The sequence below is a fragment of the Cnephaeus nilssonii genome (genome assembly GCF_951640355.1).
Source record: "Cnephaeus nilssonii genome assembly, chromosome: 8".
NCBI lineage: Eukaryota > Metazoa > Chordata > Mammalia > Chiroptera > Vespertilionidae > Cnephaeus > Cnephaeus nilssonii.
Window position 1 is genome coordinate 83534579 of NC_137079.1, and position 19434 is coordinate 83554012.

General features: G+C 41.2%; 1 protein-coding gene across 1 annotated transcript in view; it reads left to right on the forward strand.

Moving 5' to 3' along the window:
- DNAJC15 (DnaJ heat shock protein family (Hsp40) member C15) overlaps window positions 1–19434 on the forward strand; it is an 82981-nt gene that overhangs the window by 35521 nt on the left and 28026 nt on the right. Inside the window, exon 4 of the mRNA XM_079778952.1 lies at window positions 3451–3527. Coding sequence (XP_079635078.1) covers window positions 3451–3527 — 77 coding nt within the window. The remainder of the gene's footprint in view (window positions 1–3450; window positions 3528–19434) is intronic.

Below are 19434 nucleotides of genomic sequence, written 5' to 3' on the forward strand. Positions count from 1 at the left end.
TCCTTATTTATCTTCTTCCTTCAAAGCCAGTTGTTAACTGTTCATCTTCTTTTTCCTGAAGGAAATATTTATTGCATATTATTAGTGATCATATTTTATAGCAAAATTAAATGCATACACTTCCACAAACATAAACTGGAAATCCAGGCATCTTTCCAATTTATTTGCTGAACCAAAGTTCTGGTTTTCAGAATTCAGCGGTCAATCATTATTCTGGTCCAGGGCCACCAGTCCACGATTTCTAAGTGTTGAGGATCTTGTCAGTAATTTGAACAAAATCTCTTTATATGTGACAGTTGTTTCCTACATAAAACCCTTTTGGGGGCACATTTATTTCATCCTTTTGCTCTAATTTACTAGTTGGCTCAGGGATTTCATTTGTTGAGACATCTTTTTGTTCTACTTCATCATCTAATGGTTTGCTCTTTTTCTGGTTGAAAAAAATCAAGGAGCCCAACATGGTCCAGGTGCCCATTGTATAGACTACGGACATCCACCAGCACCAAGACATAGCCTGGTCCAGACCCATGGCCTCGTTGTTCATCTTGGTTCTATTTTTCTCCCTTGATATTGGATTTGTTCAAACACCTGATGATCCTTGGTTATTGATTTATGTTTATGAGGACCAAGTTGATTAATATAAGTGTCCTTCCTCAGCAGTTTGGTAGGCTTGCTTCAAATTAATATTCAAAAGGATTCTAAAAGTATTATTGGTGGTCTGTGAATATATAGGTGGGCCATGTCAATAGTCATGTCTTCCAAAGCAAGGAGCCCAGAGGCAGGCTTCGGACCACCAGAGTCTAGGAACAGAGTACTACATGTAACTGCCCCCTCTCCAGCCTTCTGAGATTGGAAATGTGATCTGTTGGTACTCTTCTTTGTTTCTCTTCGGATCTACCACCCACAATAAGGTGCATCACAGACGTGATTCTCTGTTTAACCTGAGAGCTAAAGCAGCAGGTGGCAGGCTCCTTATGATCTGTATTAATGGAGTATCTCTGCTGTTCTAGTTTAATTACTCTGATATTATTTTTTCTATTTGTTTACTCTGAATTTAGTGTTTTTTTCCCTTGATTTCTGAGAAGTGTTTCTCTTTTTCCTCTGGGGGATTGGGGTTGCTATGACTTTTGAGTATGTGCAATCTTATCTGTTTTCAATCTTCCAGGATTTCTTTAAACTTTCTGTTTTTCTACTTGTCCCATTTCTTGTTTTCTAGGCCTATTATGGATTTTTGTTGTTTAAAATAACTCTGTCCTCATTTCAAGGCCACTTTGGAAAGCAAAATACATAAATTATTCAGTCTGCTGTTTTGAACCATTACCCTTTTGCTTGTTTTTAAAATATTAATGTATATTATTGACTCAGCTAATGTCTAATTATCGCTATTTTTTCCTCTGGTGGGGGATAAAAAACAAGTCATTTATCTTCTTTTGAGTCTTTTATTTTCCTATATGTGAATTTTTCTTTTTACTTGAATACAGTTTTTCAAACTGAACTTCTATTGTTTATAGTTAAGCAAAATTCATGGAAATAACACTAATTAAAATTATCCTTCTATGGCTCTATAAGTTAAATAGATTATTGTACATAATAAAAGTTTACAGTTTATGGTAAATAAGACAATGGAATGATATAGTTCTCTGGTAGTCTTTGGGTTTTTTTGTATTCCAAGCTATTGACTGGATAAAATAGCTAATGACATTTTGTAACTTGATTCATTTCATATACGCATCCTTCAATAATATATGGCACTACAACATTTAATGCTAATTTTAGAAGGAAAACAATTTTAATTTCTATTGTTTATATACAAATGTGGGCAAAAGTAGGTTAACAGTTGTGAGTACATGAAGCAGTTTATTCTTGTATTGTTATTTATTCTTACATTACATATTTTTTCATATGAACAACTGTAAACCTACTTTTGCTCACCCCTGTATATACTTTATGAATAGAAAATATAAAATAATGTGTAAAGTTCAAAGTGTATATCAAATAGACAGCATAATAAAACTAGCAGAATTCCATTGTTTTTGTTCTTGGAAATTTTATTAGAAATATATAACCCCCTACTTTGTCTTTTTTATTATATTGTTGTTCTTTATTATAATAATCTTATGTTTATGGATCTAAACATTTCCTTAGCCCACTAGTATTGTCAAAAATGATTCTGCATTGTGTTATATTTATATATCCTAATGAAATGCGATATTGGTATATTATTTGTAAGGTTGAAAGGGCCTTTTAGTTCTATTTAAGGGAGGAGTCAAGGGATACAGAATTATAACTTTGTGCTTGCTCATACACAGATACTAATTTAAATTGAATAATATATTTAAAAACCCATAACATTTTATTCTATTTAAAATTATGTAATATCCGACCTAAATTTTATATGAGTTTAGAAGGCATGATTTTCTCCGAAGAAATGTGTAATATGAGCTTTTTTTTTTTTTGCTTTCTGTCTGCTTTTCTGTATAAAGTTCTCAAATATTAAATTTCTATTCTCAAAATGATCTAGTTCTTTTAGAAGGGTTGTAATGATTGTATATATATAGATTGACTTACTCATAAGTAGGCGTGTGTTTTAGGCTATGAGCCTCATCCAGATGCAATTTAGTCTTTTCTGAGTTTCTCCTTTTTTTCATATCCCACATTTAGTCCACGAAGCAAATGTTAGTTCTGTTTTCAAAATACATCCAGAATTTGACCACTTTTCACTTCCTCCTTTACGTTAATTCATACCACCATCATCTCTTGTCTAGATTATTGTTATGCCCTCTTAACTGGTCTCTTGCTCCCACTGTTGCATCTTTCTTTCTATTCTGTACATAGCAGTTGTTGGAGGAATCCTTTAAAAACAAAGTCAAATTGTGTTACTTCAGTGCTCTGGCTTCTGAGAGTAAAATTCTAAATTATTTCCATTGTTTATAAGGCCTTTCACAATTTGGCCCTATTTACCTCTCTGATACTACTCTCCTTGCTCATGCCCTTCCAACCACATTGATCTTTCAATCCAGTTTTCTGGCATTGCCTATCTGCTATCCTGACATCCTCCCCACTTTGTCAGTTTCTCTATCAGTCTGTCTAGTAGTTCAAAACAATGTCGGTCATATCACATGAACTGATTTGGTCAAGGTTATCCAATGAGAAAATTACTGCAAGACTTTAGAAAAAGATCAAGCCTTTTTCTTTTACTGATCTCATATTCTTTCAGTTATATCTAAGTATAGAAAAATTATTATATTTGACAGTTAAAAAATTGGTAACATTTTTTAAGTGTTCATCTTGCTATTAGTAAAGGATCATTGTTTAGTGCCCCTCCCCCCCATAATTTCAAGATGACTTCTAGTAAAATGCGTTCTTCTTACTGCAACTATGTGAGGGGATTGAGGTCATGCCCCCTCATATATGTAGTTAATTATTTCTTGCTCTATTTTTCCTGTACAGAGCCTTTCATCCTACTATAAAGGAGGATTTGAACAGAAAATGAGTAGGCGAGAAGCTAGTCTTATTTTGGGTGTAAGGTAAGTGTGCTGCAGAAATATTTTGTTTGTGCCCAAGCTTATATTTAAAAAGGAGAAAATGTTACAGTAAAGTTATTCTTATATTTTAAATTATGAATAGGAAGCAAAGGAGAAAATACCAAGTTTTTACACTTTAAAATCTCTAAGAGAAAATCTCACACTCCTAAAAAAAATCAGGCAAAGTTGTAATGTGTCTTTATTCTGTAACAATGAGCTATTATATTTCTTCCTTTTCATTTAAAAAAAAAATGATTTGAGAGAGAGAGAGGAATGGGGGGGGGGGGGCAGAGAGAGAATAAGAGAAACATTGATTTGTTGTTCCACTTATTGATACATTAGTTGGTTGTTTCTTGTATGTGCCCTGACTGGGGATTGAACCCACAACCTTGACATATTGGGACAGTACTCTAACCAACCAAGCCACCTGGCCAGTGCTCAGGAGCTATTATATTTCAATATTAAAGTTTAAAAGCAATTATAATAATATCCTTCATTATGATACTGAGTTTCTGGATTCAGTTTTATAATTTGATGTGTATCATATTTTCTATTATAATATGGGCTCTGTTTCACAATTATTTTCTAGTTCTGCAATTTGACATTTAGCATATTTTCTTATACTTGTTTCACCTTTTATCCATTTACTAGAGGCCCGGTGCATGAATTTGTGCACCCAGTGGGGTCCCTCGGCCTGGCCTGCGCCATCTTGCAATCCTGGACCCCTTGGGGGATGTCAGACTGCCAGTTTTGGCCCAATCCCCGCAGGCCAGGCTGAGGGACCCCACTGGTGCACGAATCCATGCACCGGGCCTCTAGTATGCATATAAGATTTTTGGTTAATCTCTTCCTGCCCTCCCCTCTCCCCCTTCCCTCTGAGATTCATCCATCTGTTCCACATTTCCGTGCCTGTGCGTTGAGCATCTGCCCCCTAGTGGTCAGTGCGCATCATAGCTAGTGGTCAAACGGTCACTTAGGCCAATAAGTGCGCATCATGGCTAGTGGTCAAACGGTCACTTAGGTCAATATATATATTTTCTAACTTTGGTCAGTATAGGAGAAAGTTAATGATATTGTATGATTGCTGTGTGATATCATTTAACACTTAAAGTTAAGAATACTTTTCCTACCATAGATTTACCACTAGTTATATTCAATTTTTTTTTGTTGTTAATCCTCACCTGAGGATTTTTTTCCCCATGTCTTTTCAGTGAGAATGGGAGGGAGGAAAGACAGGGGAGAGAGAAAGAGAAACATTGATTTGAGAGAGACACATCAAAAGGGGGTGGGGAATGAACCTATAACCCAGGCACATGCCCTTGACTGGGAATCCAACCCGAGACCCTATGGTGCATGGGCTGATGCTCCAACCACTGAGCAACACCAGCCAGGGATATATTTAAATTTTTATCTGATGTTCCTTTAGAGCCTTTTAAAATTTTTGTGGGAGTTGGCTGTAGTATAATACGTCATATACAACAAATCTCCTGGTGATTTAATAAACATAATTAAGCAAATAGATCTTAAAGTCTTATATTGGTACAATTTTTTAAAATCTCTTATACACTAGCAGATTTTTAAGGCCAAAACATTTTATTGTTTCTTATGACTTAACAAGAAAAACAAAAATGGGGAGAGAAAAAATAAAAATAGATCAGTTTAGCTTGGTACTTTATTAAAATACTAGAGGCCTGGTGCATGAAATTTGTGCACAGGGGTGTCCCCTCAGCGCAGCCGGCACCCTCTCCAGTCTGGGACCCCTTGGGATCGGGCCTAAACCAGCAGTCGGACATCCCTCTCACAGTCCGGGACTACTGGCTCCTAACTGCTCATCTGCCTGCCTGCCTGATTGCCCCTAACTGCCCCCCCTGCTGGCCTGGTCACACCCACCTAACCCCCTGCCGGCCTGGTCACCCCACGTAGCCTGCTGCCCAGTTGTTTGGTCGTCCCTCACTAACCCCCTGCCGGCCTAGTTGCCCCACGCAGCCTGCTGCTCAGTCGTTTGGTCGTCCCTCACTAACCCCCTAACTCCCCTGCCGGCCTGGTCACCCCACGCAGCCTGTTCAGTTGTCCGTTCAGTTGTTTTGGTTGTGACAGTTGCTTAGGCTTTTATTTATGTAGACAAGAAGAGATGAGATCTCTCCTTATCTGAGAATAGAAAAATTATTTTAAATAGGGGAACCAAATTAGAAAGTTACTTATATTGCTTACTATATCTTGCTTTACTATTATTCAGAATAGCATTGTAATTTTTCTTGCATTTTTTTGGGCCCCTATAACATCCCATTCATAGTCTTGAAATGCACCTATGAAATGTTTTATAAATACATTATAAAACCAAACACAAAGGTTTTTGAGAATCTATCTAATAAAAGAGTAATATGCAAATTGACCATCACACCAAGACACAAGATAGCCACCCCCAAGTGGTCAAAGATTGCTGCCCCCATGTGGACACAAGATGGCCACCACAAAATGGCCTGCAGGGGAGGGCAGTTATGGGAAGTTAGGGGTGACCAGGCCAGCAGAGGAGGGCAGTTGGGGGTGACCAGGCCAGCAGAGGAGGGCAATTGGGGGGATCTAATAAAAGAGTAATATGCAAATTGACCATTACACCAAGACACAAGATGGCCGCCCCCATGTGGACACAAGGTGGCCACCACAAGATGGCCGCCACAAGATGGCCTGCAGGGGAGGGCAGTTGGGGGTGACCACCAGCAGAGGAGGGCAGTTGGGGGAGACCAGGCCAGCAAGGGAGGGCAGTTAGGGGGACCAGGCCTGCAGAGGAGGGCAGTTGGTGGGGGACCAGGCCTGCAGGGGAGGGCAGTTTGGGGGGGGACTCAGTCCTGCAGGGGAGGGTAGTTGGAGGGGACCAGGCCTGCAGGGGAGGGCAGTTGGAGGGGACCAGGCCTGCAGGGGAGGGCAGTTGGGAGCCAGCAGTCCTGGATTGTGAGAGGGATGTCCGACATCCCTCAAGGGGTCCCAGATTGGAGAGGGTGCAGGCTGGGCTGAGGGACACCCTCCCCCTGTGCACGAATTTTGTGCACCGGGCCTAGAGTATCATATATCATTTAAGGCACTCCTATTGTTAGGACAGAAAACTGGAAGTTGACTTAAAGTACATTAGGTACATGGTTATAAAGTTTTATCCATTGAACTGGAAGTTGTACAGAATTTCACAAGGAAAATTCAGTGGTTAAGAACACAGACTCTGCTAACAAGTGACTCTGGGTACGAGTATCAGTTTTACCATGTACTAGGTGTGTGACCTCAATTTTATCATCTGGAAAATAGAGGTTCTATTAGTGTCTACTGCATACAGTTGTGCAAATTAATACACATGAAAATTTTAACATATTCATGGCACTTAGTAACTACCCAATAAATGCCAATGAGGCAAAACAGATTCTTATCGTGGTCAAATTATATTTAGTTTTTCTGTACTTTAGTCTCTTTATTTTTTAAATGTTTTTATCTATTTTTAGAAAGAGAGAAAGGGAGAGGGATAAAGAGATAGAAACATTGATGAGAGAGAAACATCATCGATCACCTGCCTCCAGCATACCCCCCACTGGGGATTGAGTCCACAACCCTGGCTTGTGCCCTGACTGGGGATCGAACCAGCAACCTCTTGGTTCATGGGTTGACTGCTCAACCACTGAACCACACTGGCTGGACTCTTCATTCTTGAATTGGAATTAATATTGGAATTAATAATATGTAGCCTTATTAGAATAATATTAAGTGATATGATGATATGTTTTTATTTATTTATTTATAATACTAGATGCCCGGTGCACAAAATTCTGCACTCAGGGGGGTCCCTCAGCTCGACCTGCACCTTCTCACAGTCCAGAAGTCCTTGGGGAATGTCCAACTGGCAGCTTAGGCCCTCTCCCCTCAGGGCGTAAGCCACCAGAAGGATATCCTTAGCACTGCCACAGAGGCAGGAGAGGCTCCCGCCACCACCACTGCACTCGCCAGCCAGCTGTGAGCCCAGCTTCTGGCTGAGCAGCACTCCCCCTGTGGGAGCGCACTAACCCCCCACATGATTGTTCTGCTGTTCAGTAGATTTGATATTAGCCTTTTATTATATAGGATGTTTTTTATTGATGATACTTTTTTTATAAAAGTATTTATCAAATAACAGGTGCTGAATAAATGGTGGCTCCTCTTTCTTCCCATTTCCATCATGAATACAGAAGCTAAATATTAACCGTTAAATAGAAAGGTAAAACTTATTTGGTTCCCTCTAGCCCTTTCATTCAGGCAATGCTGATTTTGAGAAGATTTTCAAGATGTAATTACAATGCCATTTTTTCTGGTCAGTGAATCTAAACTACTTAGACTATATAACCAAGTAGGTAAAGGCAAAATGGAGTTGACTCTGTTGACTTATTTAAAAAATACTGTGTGCTACAAATGATTTTGTACATTCTTACGAAACCTAAAATACTTTACTATCCAGGAAAACTGTTACTACACCTGGTGTTTTGTGAAATTATGCACATTTATGACTTTCAAACTTTCTAAAAGCTTCTGTGAAACTCTGTTTAAATGTTGTTCAAAGGAAAAAGATGAAACCAGATTCTACTCCATTTGCTGCAGGCTTAGGGAATACCTCAGTTCCACCTCACTGCCGCACTCCCAGCAGAGTGTGTTCCAGGGAGCACAATTTGAAATGGCTCATCTAGGCAACATGGTATTTAAAGTTACATTTTCAGTTTCATGGTGAAATTGTCTACACTGGAGATACATCAGAGCTACATTTCATTTTTATACTATGTTTAAGAACTAGGATTCTCCCCTTAGCTGGTTTGGCTAAGTGAATAGAGCATTGGCCTGCAGACTGAAGGGTTCCGGATTCAATTCTGATCAAGGACACATGCCCGGGTTGTGAGCTCGTTCCCCAATAGGGGAAGTGCAGAGGCAGGCAATCAGTGATTCTCATCATTGATGTTTCTAGTTCTCTCTCCCTTTCCCTTCCTCTCTGAAATCAACAACAACAATAACAAAATAAATAAATAAATAAATAAATATGTATGTATGTGTATATATATATATATATGTATGTATATATATATTAAAAGCCTAAAGGCAGGCAGACATACCTGGACTGCGAGAGCACGCAGGCTGGGCTGAGGGTCTCCCCCCTCCCAATGCACAAATTTTGTGCACCAGGCCTCTAATCTATATAGCGACCATCGCAACTGAACAGGCAACCAGGCCAGCAGAGGGGGGCAATGAGGGGCGACCAGGTTGGTGTGGGGGCATTTGGGGGTGACCAGGCTGGCAGGTGGGTTCAGTAAGGAGTGACCAGGCCGGCGGGGGAGGAGGAGTTAGGGGCGACCAGGCCAGCAGCGGGGGCAGTTAGGGGTGATCTGGCAGGCAGGCAGGTGTACAGTTAGGAGCCAGTGGTCCCGGATTGTGAGAAGGATGTCCGACTGCCGGTTTAGGCCCGATCCCACAGGCAGTCGGACATCCCCTGAGGGGTCCTGGATTGGAGAGGGTGCAGGCTGGGCTGAGGAGGACCCCCCCGCCCCTGTGCATGAATTTCATGCACCGGGCCTCTACTATAAAATAAAGAACTAGGATTCTCCCATCTTGTTTAATCTTTATAACAACAGGCACATGTATTAAGGTCCTAGGGACTTAAAGAAGAGGGGATAAACCTTGCACACAAAGGATACTATTTTCTTCATCCCAAAGCTAACCACTAGGAGTCTGATCACAATTTTCTTAAAGGTAGAATATTTTGAATGACCAGATTTGTGCATATGAACTTTCCACTGACTTCAATCTAGTTCATTGGTTGGTGGACCTTAGTGTACGTAATGCTTATGGAATTTTATATACAAACCCACATGCATTGTTATTATAGGCAATCCAAATGATTTTCAAGGATAATTTTGACAGAAGTGCTAAATATTGTCTTATTTGTTCAATTAAAGCTTAATATCCAGAATAAGGTGCAACTTACCATATATACTTCCTCCCAAAAAATGCGTACAATGAAAATTTGAATGAGTAGTCTGCATTTGATTAGCTTTATAAAATAAGGTTTTTAAAGCTTCCCTTTTTTCATTTTAAGATTTCCTACAGTACAATAATCTTTTAAAATGCTCATATTTACTAATACAGAGCCTTTATTCTTTCAAGGACTTGAACTTTTTTACTGCCATTTATTTACAATTGGAGGGTGGTATAAAATGCGTTAAGCACCTATTGCACATTTAATACTAGATAGTATTTTAAGATCTGCCCTTCATTAGTTTAGTGTCTACTTAAGGAGACATGTCAAATATATACACAAAACTAGGAAACATAACTAATATAGGGAAGAAGTGTTATAGAGCAAAAGGGGGGGGGAAATTATAAGTGTAGATTAGATATAGTAAACTAAATCATATTAGAATTTTTCACAATAACATCTTTTTTATTCTTGATAGGCAATTAAACAATAAAGTGTTCATTGTCCTGGTACAATGTTAATGATTTTTCTCTCAAAATTTGGTAGTCTTGGTCTCTTTGTCTGGGGAGGACTCTTCTCTACAAACCAAAAGTAAGTTTGAAATGGTCCCTAAAAGACTTCTACAAACAGCCAAAAGGAATACCCATAAGCCTTTATACTAAAATACTTATTACTTATTTGTTATTTATTAACATTTTTAAAGTACCCCCATCCCCAGTTATACTGAGATATAATTGGCATATAACGTTGTACATTACTTTAAGGCAGTGATAGGCAACCTTTTGAGCTTGGTGTGTCAAACTTCGCCAAAAAACTGAGCATAACTTGGGTAGTGTGTCACTTTGAGGAAAAAACATTATTTCGCAAATGTTTCATCCTCAGGAGCAGCAAATGTTTCATGCTCGGCATGCGCCCGCCTCAGCAGCCGCCTCAGCGGCTGAGTGTCATCAGAAATGGCTACGCGTGTCAGTGCTGACACGCGTGTCATAGGTTCGCCATCACTGCTTTAAGGTGTACAACATAATGATTTGATATTCTCTATAATAATAAAAGTGTAATATGCTAATTAGACCAAACGTCCTTCCTTCGGACGTCCTTCCTTCTGGACAAAGCCGCATCAGGCAGAGGCCGAGGCAGAGGCAACAGAGGCCCCCAGCCATGGTGACGGCAGGCGGGGGCCGAGGTAGATGCGGCCGCTGCGGCAACGGGGCCAAGGCCCTTGCACGAATTTCGTGCAGTGGGCCTCTAGTATATAATAAAAGCCTAATATGCTAAGTGTCTGACCGTTCAACCGTTCAACCAGTCGCTATGATGTGCACTGACCACCAGAGGGCAGATGCTCCGACCAGTAGGTTAGCTTGCTGCTGGGGTCCGGCCAATCGGGACTGGGTGAGACGGGCTGGACACACCTTGGAGCCCTCCCGCGGTCCCTCCCTGGCCCCGATTGGCCCCAATCAGGCCTGGGTAAGATGGGCTGGACACACCCTGGAGCCCTCTCACCGTTCCTCCCCAGCCCTGATCATGCACTGGTGGGGTCCCTTGGCCTGGCCTGCTATCTCTCGCAATCCGGTACTCATTGGGGGTTGTCGGAGAGCTGGTTTCGGCCCCATCCCCACAGGCCAGGCCAAGGGACCCCACCCCACCAGTGTATGCATCCTTGCACCGGGCCTCTAGTATGTATATATTGCAAAATGATTACCACAGTAAGTTTAGTTAACATCCTTCAATTCATATAGTTACAGTGTTGTTTTTTTCCTTGTAATGAGAACTTTTAAGATGTACTCTCTTAGGAACTTAGAAATATATAAACAGTATTGTTAACTAATCACCATGCCGTACATTCCATCCCTGGGACTTACTTATCTTATAACTAGAATATGTACCATTTCATCCATTCTCCCCCATATCTGGCTTCTACCACTCTGTTCTCTGTTTCTGTAAGTTCAGCTTTTTTAGATTCCATAAAAAAGTGAGATCATACACAGTATTTGTCTTTCTCTGTCTGAGTTGTTTCACTTAGTATAATGTCCTCAAGGTCCATCTCATGTTGTCACAAATGGTAAGATTTCCTTTTTATGACTGAGTAATATTTCATTTTACATATATACAGAAGTGGAATTGCTGGATCACATGGTAGTTTTATGTTTAATTTTTTGAGGTACCTCCATTCCTTTTCCACAGTGGTTGTACCAATTAACATTCCCACTAACAGTGTACAGGGGTTTCCTTATCTCCACATTCATTCCAACACTTGTTATTTCTTGTTTTGTTTTTTTAATGATGATGTGAGGTGTGATATCTCATGGTGGTTTTGATTTTCATTTCCCTGATGATTAGTGATGCTGAGTATCTTTCATGTACTTGTTGGCTGTTTATCTGTATGTCTTCTTTGGGAAAAATGTCTGTTCAGGTCCTCTGTCCATTTTTTAATTGGCATGTTTTTCTGAAATTTAGTTTTATAAAGTTCTTTAAATATTTTGAATATTCACCCCTTATTGGGTGTATGATTTGCAAATACCTTCTCCCATTCAGTAGATTTTCTTTTTATTTGTTGATGGTTTCCTTTGCTGTGAAAAAACTTTTTAGTTGGTTCTAATCCCATTTGTTTGTTTTTGCTTTTGTTCTTTCTTAAGGAGATTGATCCAAAAAATATAGCTAAGACTGATATCAAAGAGTTTACTACCTGTTTTTTTCTAGGAGTTCTGTGGTTTCAATGCTTATGTTTAAGTCTTTAATCCATTTGAATTTATTTTTGTAAATGGTATAAGATAGCAATCTATTTTTATTCCTTTGCATATAGCTGTCAAAGACTGTCTTTCCCCATTGGATATTCTTGCCTCTTCTGTTATGGATTCGTTGACCACATATCTATGGGTTTACTTCTGGTCTCTCTATCCTATTCCTGATCTATGTCTGTTTTCAATTACAGTTGGCATTCAGTGTTATTTTATATTAGTTTCAGGTGTACAGCATAGTGGTTAGACATTTATTTAATTTACCAAGTGATCTTCTAATAAGTTTACTACTCACCTGGCACTATGCATAGTTACTACAATATTATTGACTATATTCTCTATGCTGTACTTTACATCCCTATGACTATTTTGTAACTACCAATTTGTACTTCTTAATCTCTTCACCTTTTTGGATGTAATCTCATTTGATTACTTTTTCTTTTGTTTCCCTTGCCCGGGGAGGTATATCAGAAAAAATATTACTAAGATCCATGTCAGAGAGTTTACTACCTGTGTTTTCTTCTAGGAGTTTTATGGTTTTGGATCTTACATTTATGTCTTTAATTCATTTTGAGTTTATTCTTTTTTTTTTTTTAATATATTTTATTGATTTTTCACAGAGAGGAAGAGAGAGGGATAGAGAGTTAGAAACATCGATGATAGAGAAACATCGATCAGCTGCCTCTTGCACAACCCCTACTGGGGATGTGCCCGCAACCAAGGTACATGCCCTTGACCGGAATCGAACCTGGGACCTTTCAGTCCGCAGGCCGACGCTCTATCCACTGAGCCAAACCGGTTTTGGCTTGAGTTTATTCTTATATATGGTTTAAGAAGGTGTTCTAATTTCATTTTTTTATGTATCTGTCTAATTTTCCCAGTACCATTTATTCAATAGACTATCTTTACCCCATTTTATATACTTGCCTCTTTTGTCATCTATTGATTGACCATATAAGCATGGGTTTATTTCTGAACTCTCTATTCTGTTCCATTGATCTACATGTCTGTTTTTATGCCAATGCCATGCTATTTTGGTCACTAGAGTATTGTAGTATAGTTTGATATCAGGAAGTGTGATACCTTCAACTTTGTTTTTATTTCTCAAGATGGCTGTGTCTGTTCAGGGTCTTTTGTTATTCCATATAAATTTTAGTATTTGTCCTGGTTTGGTGAAAAATGCCGTTGCTGTTTTAATAGATATCACATTGAATCTATAGATTGCTTTGGCTAGTATGGGCACTTTAAAAATGCTAATTTTTCCTATCCATAATGTAAGAAACATGCCTCTGATTTATCTTCATAGAAAAGAAACAGCATGTGGCCAGGCAGCTACTGAATTTCTGCAGAGCAAACAGGATGTGGGGATGGGGAGAGGGACACTTGGCTGATAGCACATGTCCTAGGAAGATTCCCCTAGACCCGTGGTCAGCGAACTGCAGCTCTTGAGCCACGTGCAGCTCTTTGGCTCCTTGAGTGTAGCTCTTCCACAAAATACCACGGCCTGGGCGAGTCTATTTTGAAGAAGTGGCGTTAAAAGAAGTTTAAGTTTAAAAAATTTGGCTCTCAAAAGAAATTTCAATCGTTGTATTGTTGATATTTGGCTCTGTTGACTAATGAGTTTGCCGACCACTGCCCTAGACAAAGGGAGGTGGAGGCAACTAGAAAAGGCCCCAGCCCATATTTTCAATAAACAATGGGAGACAGCAAGACCTAGGCAACCTATTAGGAAGTAGGTAACTAAATAGTACTCAGCCAATGAGGAATTGGAAGAGGGTCTAAATAAATAGACTATGTTCCCTGCCCCACGTGTGTTCCTGTACAATGGTCACCCACTCTTGAGTGTTATTAAGTCTCATTTTCGCCATGCTTCTGTTTCCTTGTCAATCATTTGAAATTTGGAGAGGTGAGCCATTTCTCACAATTAGTATGGTATATAATTCCATTTATTTGTATCTTCAATGACTTACAATTTTCCAAGTATTCCAGGTATTTTACATCTTTGGTTAAATTTACTACTAGGTATTTTATTTTTTTGATGTAATTATAAATGGATTGTTTTCTTAATTTCTCTTTCTGATAGGTTAATATATAGTTCATGTATATAAATGAAACCTATTTTTGAATATTAATTTTCTATCCTGCTGCTCTACTGAATTAATTTTTCGGGCTGTAATTGCTTTTTGGTGGAATCTGTAGGATTCTCTATATATTGTATTATGTCAACTGCAAATAATTACATTTTTACTTCTTTCCAATTAGGATCCCTTTTATTTCTTTTTCTTATTTAATTGCTGTGGCTAGGGCTTCCAATACTTCATATATATATATGGCTAAACGACCGTCCGACCGGTAGCTATGGCGCACACTGACCACCAGGGGGCAGACGCTCAACACAGGAGCGGCCAAGCTGAGGTGACTTGGAAGCAGTGGTTTTCGGGTGACGCACCCGGAACCAGAGAGGAGGAAGCCTGATTCCAGGGTACGTCACCTGAGAACTGCCCTCAGCAATCCGGGACCCCTCGGGGGATGTTGGAGAGCCAGTTTTGGCTTGATCCCTGCAGGCCAGGCCAAGGGACCCCACCTGCTAGAGGGAATCTGCTCACTCTGCAGATGATATTCAAGCCGTGGCACTGCCCCAAGTGTGGCTGGCCAGGGAGGGACCACAGGAGGTTGGCTATAGGATGTGTTTGGCCCATCTCGCCCAGTTCCACCCCGCCAACCACCTAATTAATTTCCTTTCAATGTGCACGAATTCGTGCACTGTGGTACTAGTATCCTCTCTAATAAAAGAGTAATATGCAAATTAACCATCACTCCGCTACACAGGCCACATCCACCAGCCATGACCATCAGCCAAGCCACGCTGGTTGTCTGCTTCGGCCTAGTGCACGAGCAGACCCCCTGCGATCAATCTCAGGGAGCTAGGTGTCTGCTCCAGCCCCAGGCCGAAAGCCTCCGGCGGAGGCTTTTGGCCTAGTGCACGAGCGGACCCCCTGCGATTGATGACAGGGAGTAGACCCCCTGCAATCCATCACAGGGAGCTGGGTGTCCGCTGCGGCCTGGTGCCGAAGCAGACCCCCTGCAATCGATTGCAGGGAGCTGGGGGTTGCTTCGGCCTGGTGCACCAGCAGACCCCCTGTGATCGATTGCCTGGGCAGGGAGCTGGGGGGTCTGCTTTCGGCCTGGGCAGGAGGGGACCCCTGCAATTGATCCCAGGGATCTGGGTTTCCGCTCCTGCCCAAGAGGCTTTCGGTCTGGGCAGGCCTGGGCAGGGTTGAGCCGGTGATCAGAGGGAGCTGGAGAGGCCTGCCCAGGCCTAAAGCTTCAGCCAGAGGCTTTAGGCCTGGGCAGGGCCCAGCCGTTGATTGGTGTGAACTATAGAGGAAACACCTTTTCTGACTGCACATTGGCTAAGCTCCCTGTATGCCACTGGTAATATTCTTAGTAACTTGGGTAATAAGAATCCAAAAAGGTGATCTAGGGTTTTTCCACCACACTTCTGGAGAAAAAAATGAAGGTCCGCTGCTGGAGGGCTAAGAAATGTCATATCCTGCCCTAGTCGGTTTGACTCAGTGGACAATGCCTAGGCCTGCAGACAGCAGGGTCTGGGTTCGATTCTGATCAAGGGCATGTACCTAGGTTGCAGGCTCCTCCCTGGCCGGGACCCAGATCAGGGCTCATGTAGGAGGCAACCAATGAAAGTGTTCCTCTCACTTTGATGTTTCTCTCTGTCTTTCCCTTTCTCTTCCACATTCTCTAAAAGTCAATGGAAACATATCCTCAGTGAGGATAAAAAATAAAGACAGAAATGCCTATCCTATGAAAGACACATCTTGAAAATGCCTAAAGAAAGTTGTCATTTTTTCTTGGTGAAGGGACTGGAGTCCATGTTGATGAAAACACCTTGGTGGCTGCGGTGACTGGCAGTGGCTCCAGCAGCGGGGTGATGGGGCTGGTGCCTTCCCCTGATCAGCCCAGTTGTCTCCCACAAAGGGAGGCCAGACTGTGGCTTAGGCCCGCGCCCTGTTGGGCGCGGGCCTAAGCCGTCAATAGTACATCCCCTGAGGGCTCCCAGTATGTGAGAGGGACCCCCAACCCCCAGTGCACGAATTTCGTGCACCGGGCCCCTAAATAAAACGGGTGAAAGTGGACAGCGTTGCCTTGTTCCTGATCCTAAGGAAAGCACTTTTAGCTTTTCTCCATTGAGTATGATATTAGCTGTGGGTTTGTCATATATGGCTTCTTTATGTTGAGGTATGTTCCCTCTATTCTCACTTTGCTAAGAGTTTTCATTATAAGTTGATGCTGTATTATGTCAGATATTTTTTTCTGAATCTATTGATATGATCATATTATTTTTATGATTTATTTTGTTGATGTGGTATATAATGCTAATTGATTTGCAGATATTGAACCTGTTGGGAGGTTCTTATTAATTTAATTGCATTACTAGTACTAGGTCTATTAATAATTTTTGTTTCTTTATCATTCAGTCTTGGTAGCTTGTTAGTTTCTAAATATTTTAGATTGTCCAATTTGTTGGCATATAATTTTTCATAGTAGTCTCTTATGATCCTTTGTATTTCTGTGGTATTCGTTTAATGTCTCTTTTATTTTTTATTTTATTTTTTTGATTTGTCTTTTTCTCTTGGTGAGTCTAGCTAATGGTTTGTCTATTTTCTTTATCTTTTCAATCAAACAGCTCTTAATTTCACTGGTCTTTTTTGTTGTCTTATTACTCTCTATTTCATTTATTTTCATTCTGATCTTTATTGTTTTCTTCCTTTTACTAACTTTGGACTTAGTTTGTTCCTTTTTTCCAGTTTTTCGAAGTGTAAAGTTAGGTGGTTTATGTGAGCTCTTTCTTTCCTCTTAATGTAGTAGTTTATTACTATAAACTTTCCTCTTAGAACTTCCATTTTTATTGGCCTCAAAGTATTTTTTTATTTCTCTTTTTATTTTTTTTAAAATATTTTATTGATTTTTTACAGAGAGGAAGAGAGAGGGATAGAGAGTTAGAAACATCGATGAGAGAGAAACATTGATCAGCTGCCTCTTGCACACCCCCTACTGGGGATGTGCCCGCAACCAAGGTACATGCCCTAGACCGGAATCGAACCCGGGACCCTTGAGTCCGAAGGCCAACGCTCTATCCACTGAGCCAAACCGGTTTCGGCTTCTCTTTTTATTTTTTTTCTTTAACTCAAGACATTTATTTTATTTATAGAAGAATATTTTAAATGCTTATTTAGCAATTGATAGTACACTTTAACATGCTTGGTGAGTTGTTGTTTAACTCCAGGAGGTTAGAAGTAGCAAGTAACTGGAAAGGGATTGAAACAGTGGCAGAATCAAGGATTGACAACTGATAGCAAGGGAGGCAGCGTTCATTCAAAACAGATTGAAGTTAAATGAATAGCATTGTACAACCATTTAGTAGAAGGGCAAGCAATCTTAATTCTTTCTTTGTACCTAATTAATGGTCATGCTAATGCTTTTGAGTCATTTAAGAAATGTTTAATTGGGTTATTTATACTCCATTTTCAAAGTAGGAAGTGTGTGTGTGTGTGTATGTATATAGCATCCTTTATATTTATAACTAGTGACCCAGTGCACAGATTTGTGCACATTGAAAGGAAATTAATTAGAAGAAAGATTTGTGTGGTAATTACATTACTGCAAAAAAATTACATGTCAAAATCCTACCTAATAATAGACAAGTATGCAAATTGAACATACCTCTGATACACCCACAAGCCACGCCCACAAGCCACGCCCACTATCCAATCAGAGCAAGTATGCAAATTAACCCAACCAAGATGGCTACAGCCACAGAGAGCAAGGTTTCCAAGGTAACAGAGGAAGCCAAGCTTTCCGCCTGCCCTTGCCAGGCCTAAGCCTCCACTCAAGCTACAAAGTTTCAATTATAGAAGGTAAACAAATTCAAACAAATGGCGGCAGAATGGAGCTTGAGAGAGCAGGCCAGGGTTGCCCCCGGCAACAGGGGAAGCAAAGTTTTCCGCACACCCTGGCCGGGCCCACCGGCTTAAGGCAACAAAGTTTCAATTATAACCCCAACAGAAATGGCTGCCGGCCTCAGAGGGAGCCCCAGGCTTGGCTCCGCTCCAGGCTACAAAGTTTCAATTGTAGAAAAAAAATAAATTCCAGATACCAGGGCCTCCGCTTGGGTTGCCAGGGGGCGTGGCTGGCCTGCAAACCACCACAGGCCCCTTGCTCAGGCCACCCCATGCCCCAAGGGAACCCCACCCTGATCAGGGACACCCTTCAGGGCAAACCAGCTGGCCCCCACCCCTGTACCAGGCCTCTATTCTATCTAATAAAAGAGTAATATGCAGATTGATCATCACTGCAACACACAATATAGCTGCCCCCATGTGATCAAAGATCCTGTCCCCATGTGGACACAAGATGGCCACCACAAGATGGCCAGCAGGAGAGGGCAGTTGGGAGGCACCTGGCCTGCAAGGGAGGGCAGTTGAGAAGGACCAGGCCTGCAAGGGAGGGCAGTTGGAGGTGATCAACCCTGCAGGAGAGGGCAGTTAGGGGTGACCAGGCCGGCAGAGGAGGGAAGTTGGGGGCAAACAGGCTGGCAGCAGAGTGGTTAGGGGGTGATCAGGCTGGCAGGCAGAAGCAGTTAGGGGCAATCAGGAAGGCAGTCAGGCAAGCAGTTGGGAGCCAGCAGTCCTGGATTGTGAGAGGGATGTCCGACTGCCCGTTTAGGCCCGATCCTGGTGGGATCGGGCCTAAACGGGCAGTCGGACATCCCTCAAGGGGTCCCAGATTGGAGAGGGTACAGGCTGGGCTGAGGGACAGCCCCCCTCCGTGCACGAATTTCGTGCACCGGGCCTCTAGTAGTATTATAATATAGTATTATAAAATTAAAACATGCATTTGATTGGCGCCAGCAAGAGCTTTATATGTATCGCGCATGCGCGAGTCAACATTTATTTTTAAATTGCCAGTGTGTGTCATATGTACCGGCTTGTTGGTTGGTTGGATGGTCGAAGAATAAATCACGATGTGGTTCCCTTTGAATGTCAACAAAAACAACCAAAATCACAATCGACAATGACAGATCGAAACACATGGGTGCGACTGGCACCAGCAAGAGCTTTATACGTATCATGCATGTCCGAGTCAACGTTTATTTTTAAACTAGAGCCCCAGTGCATGAAATTAG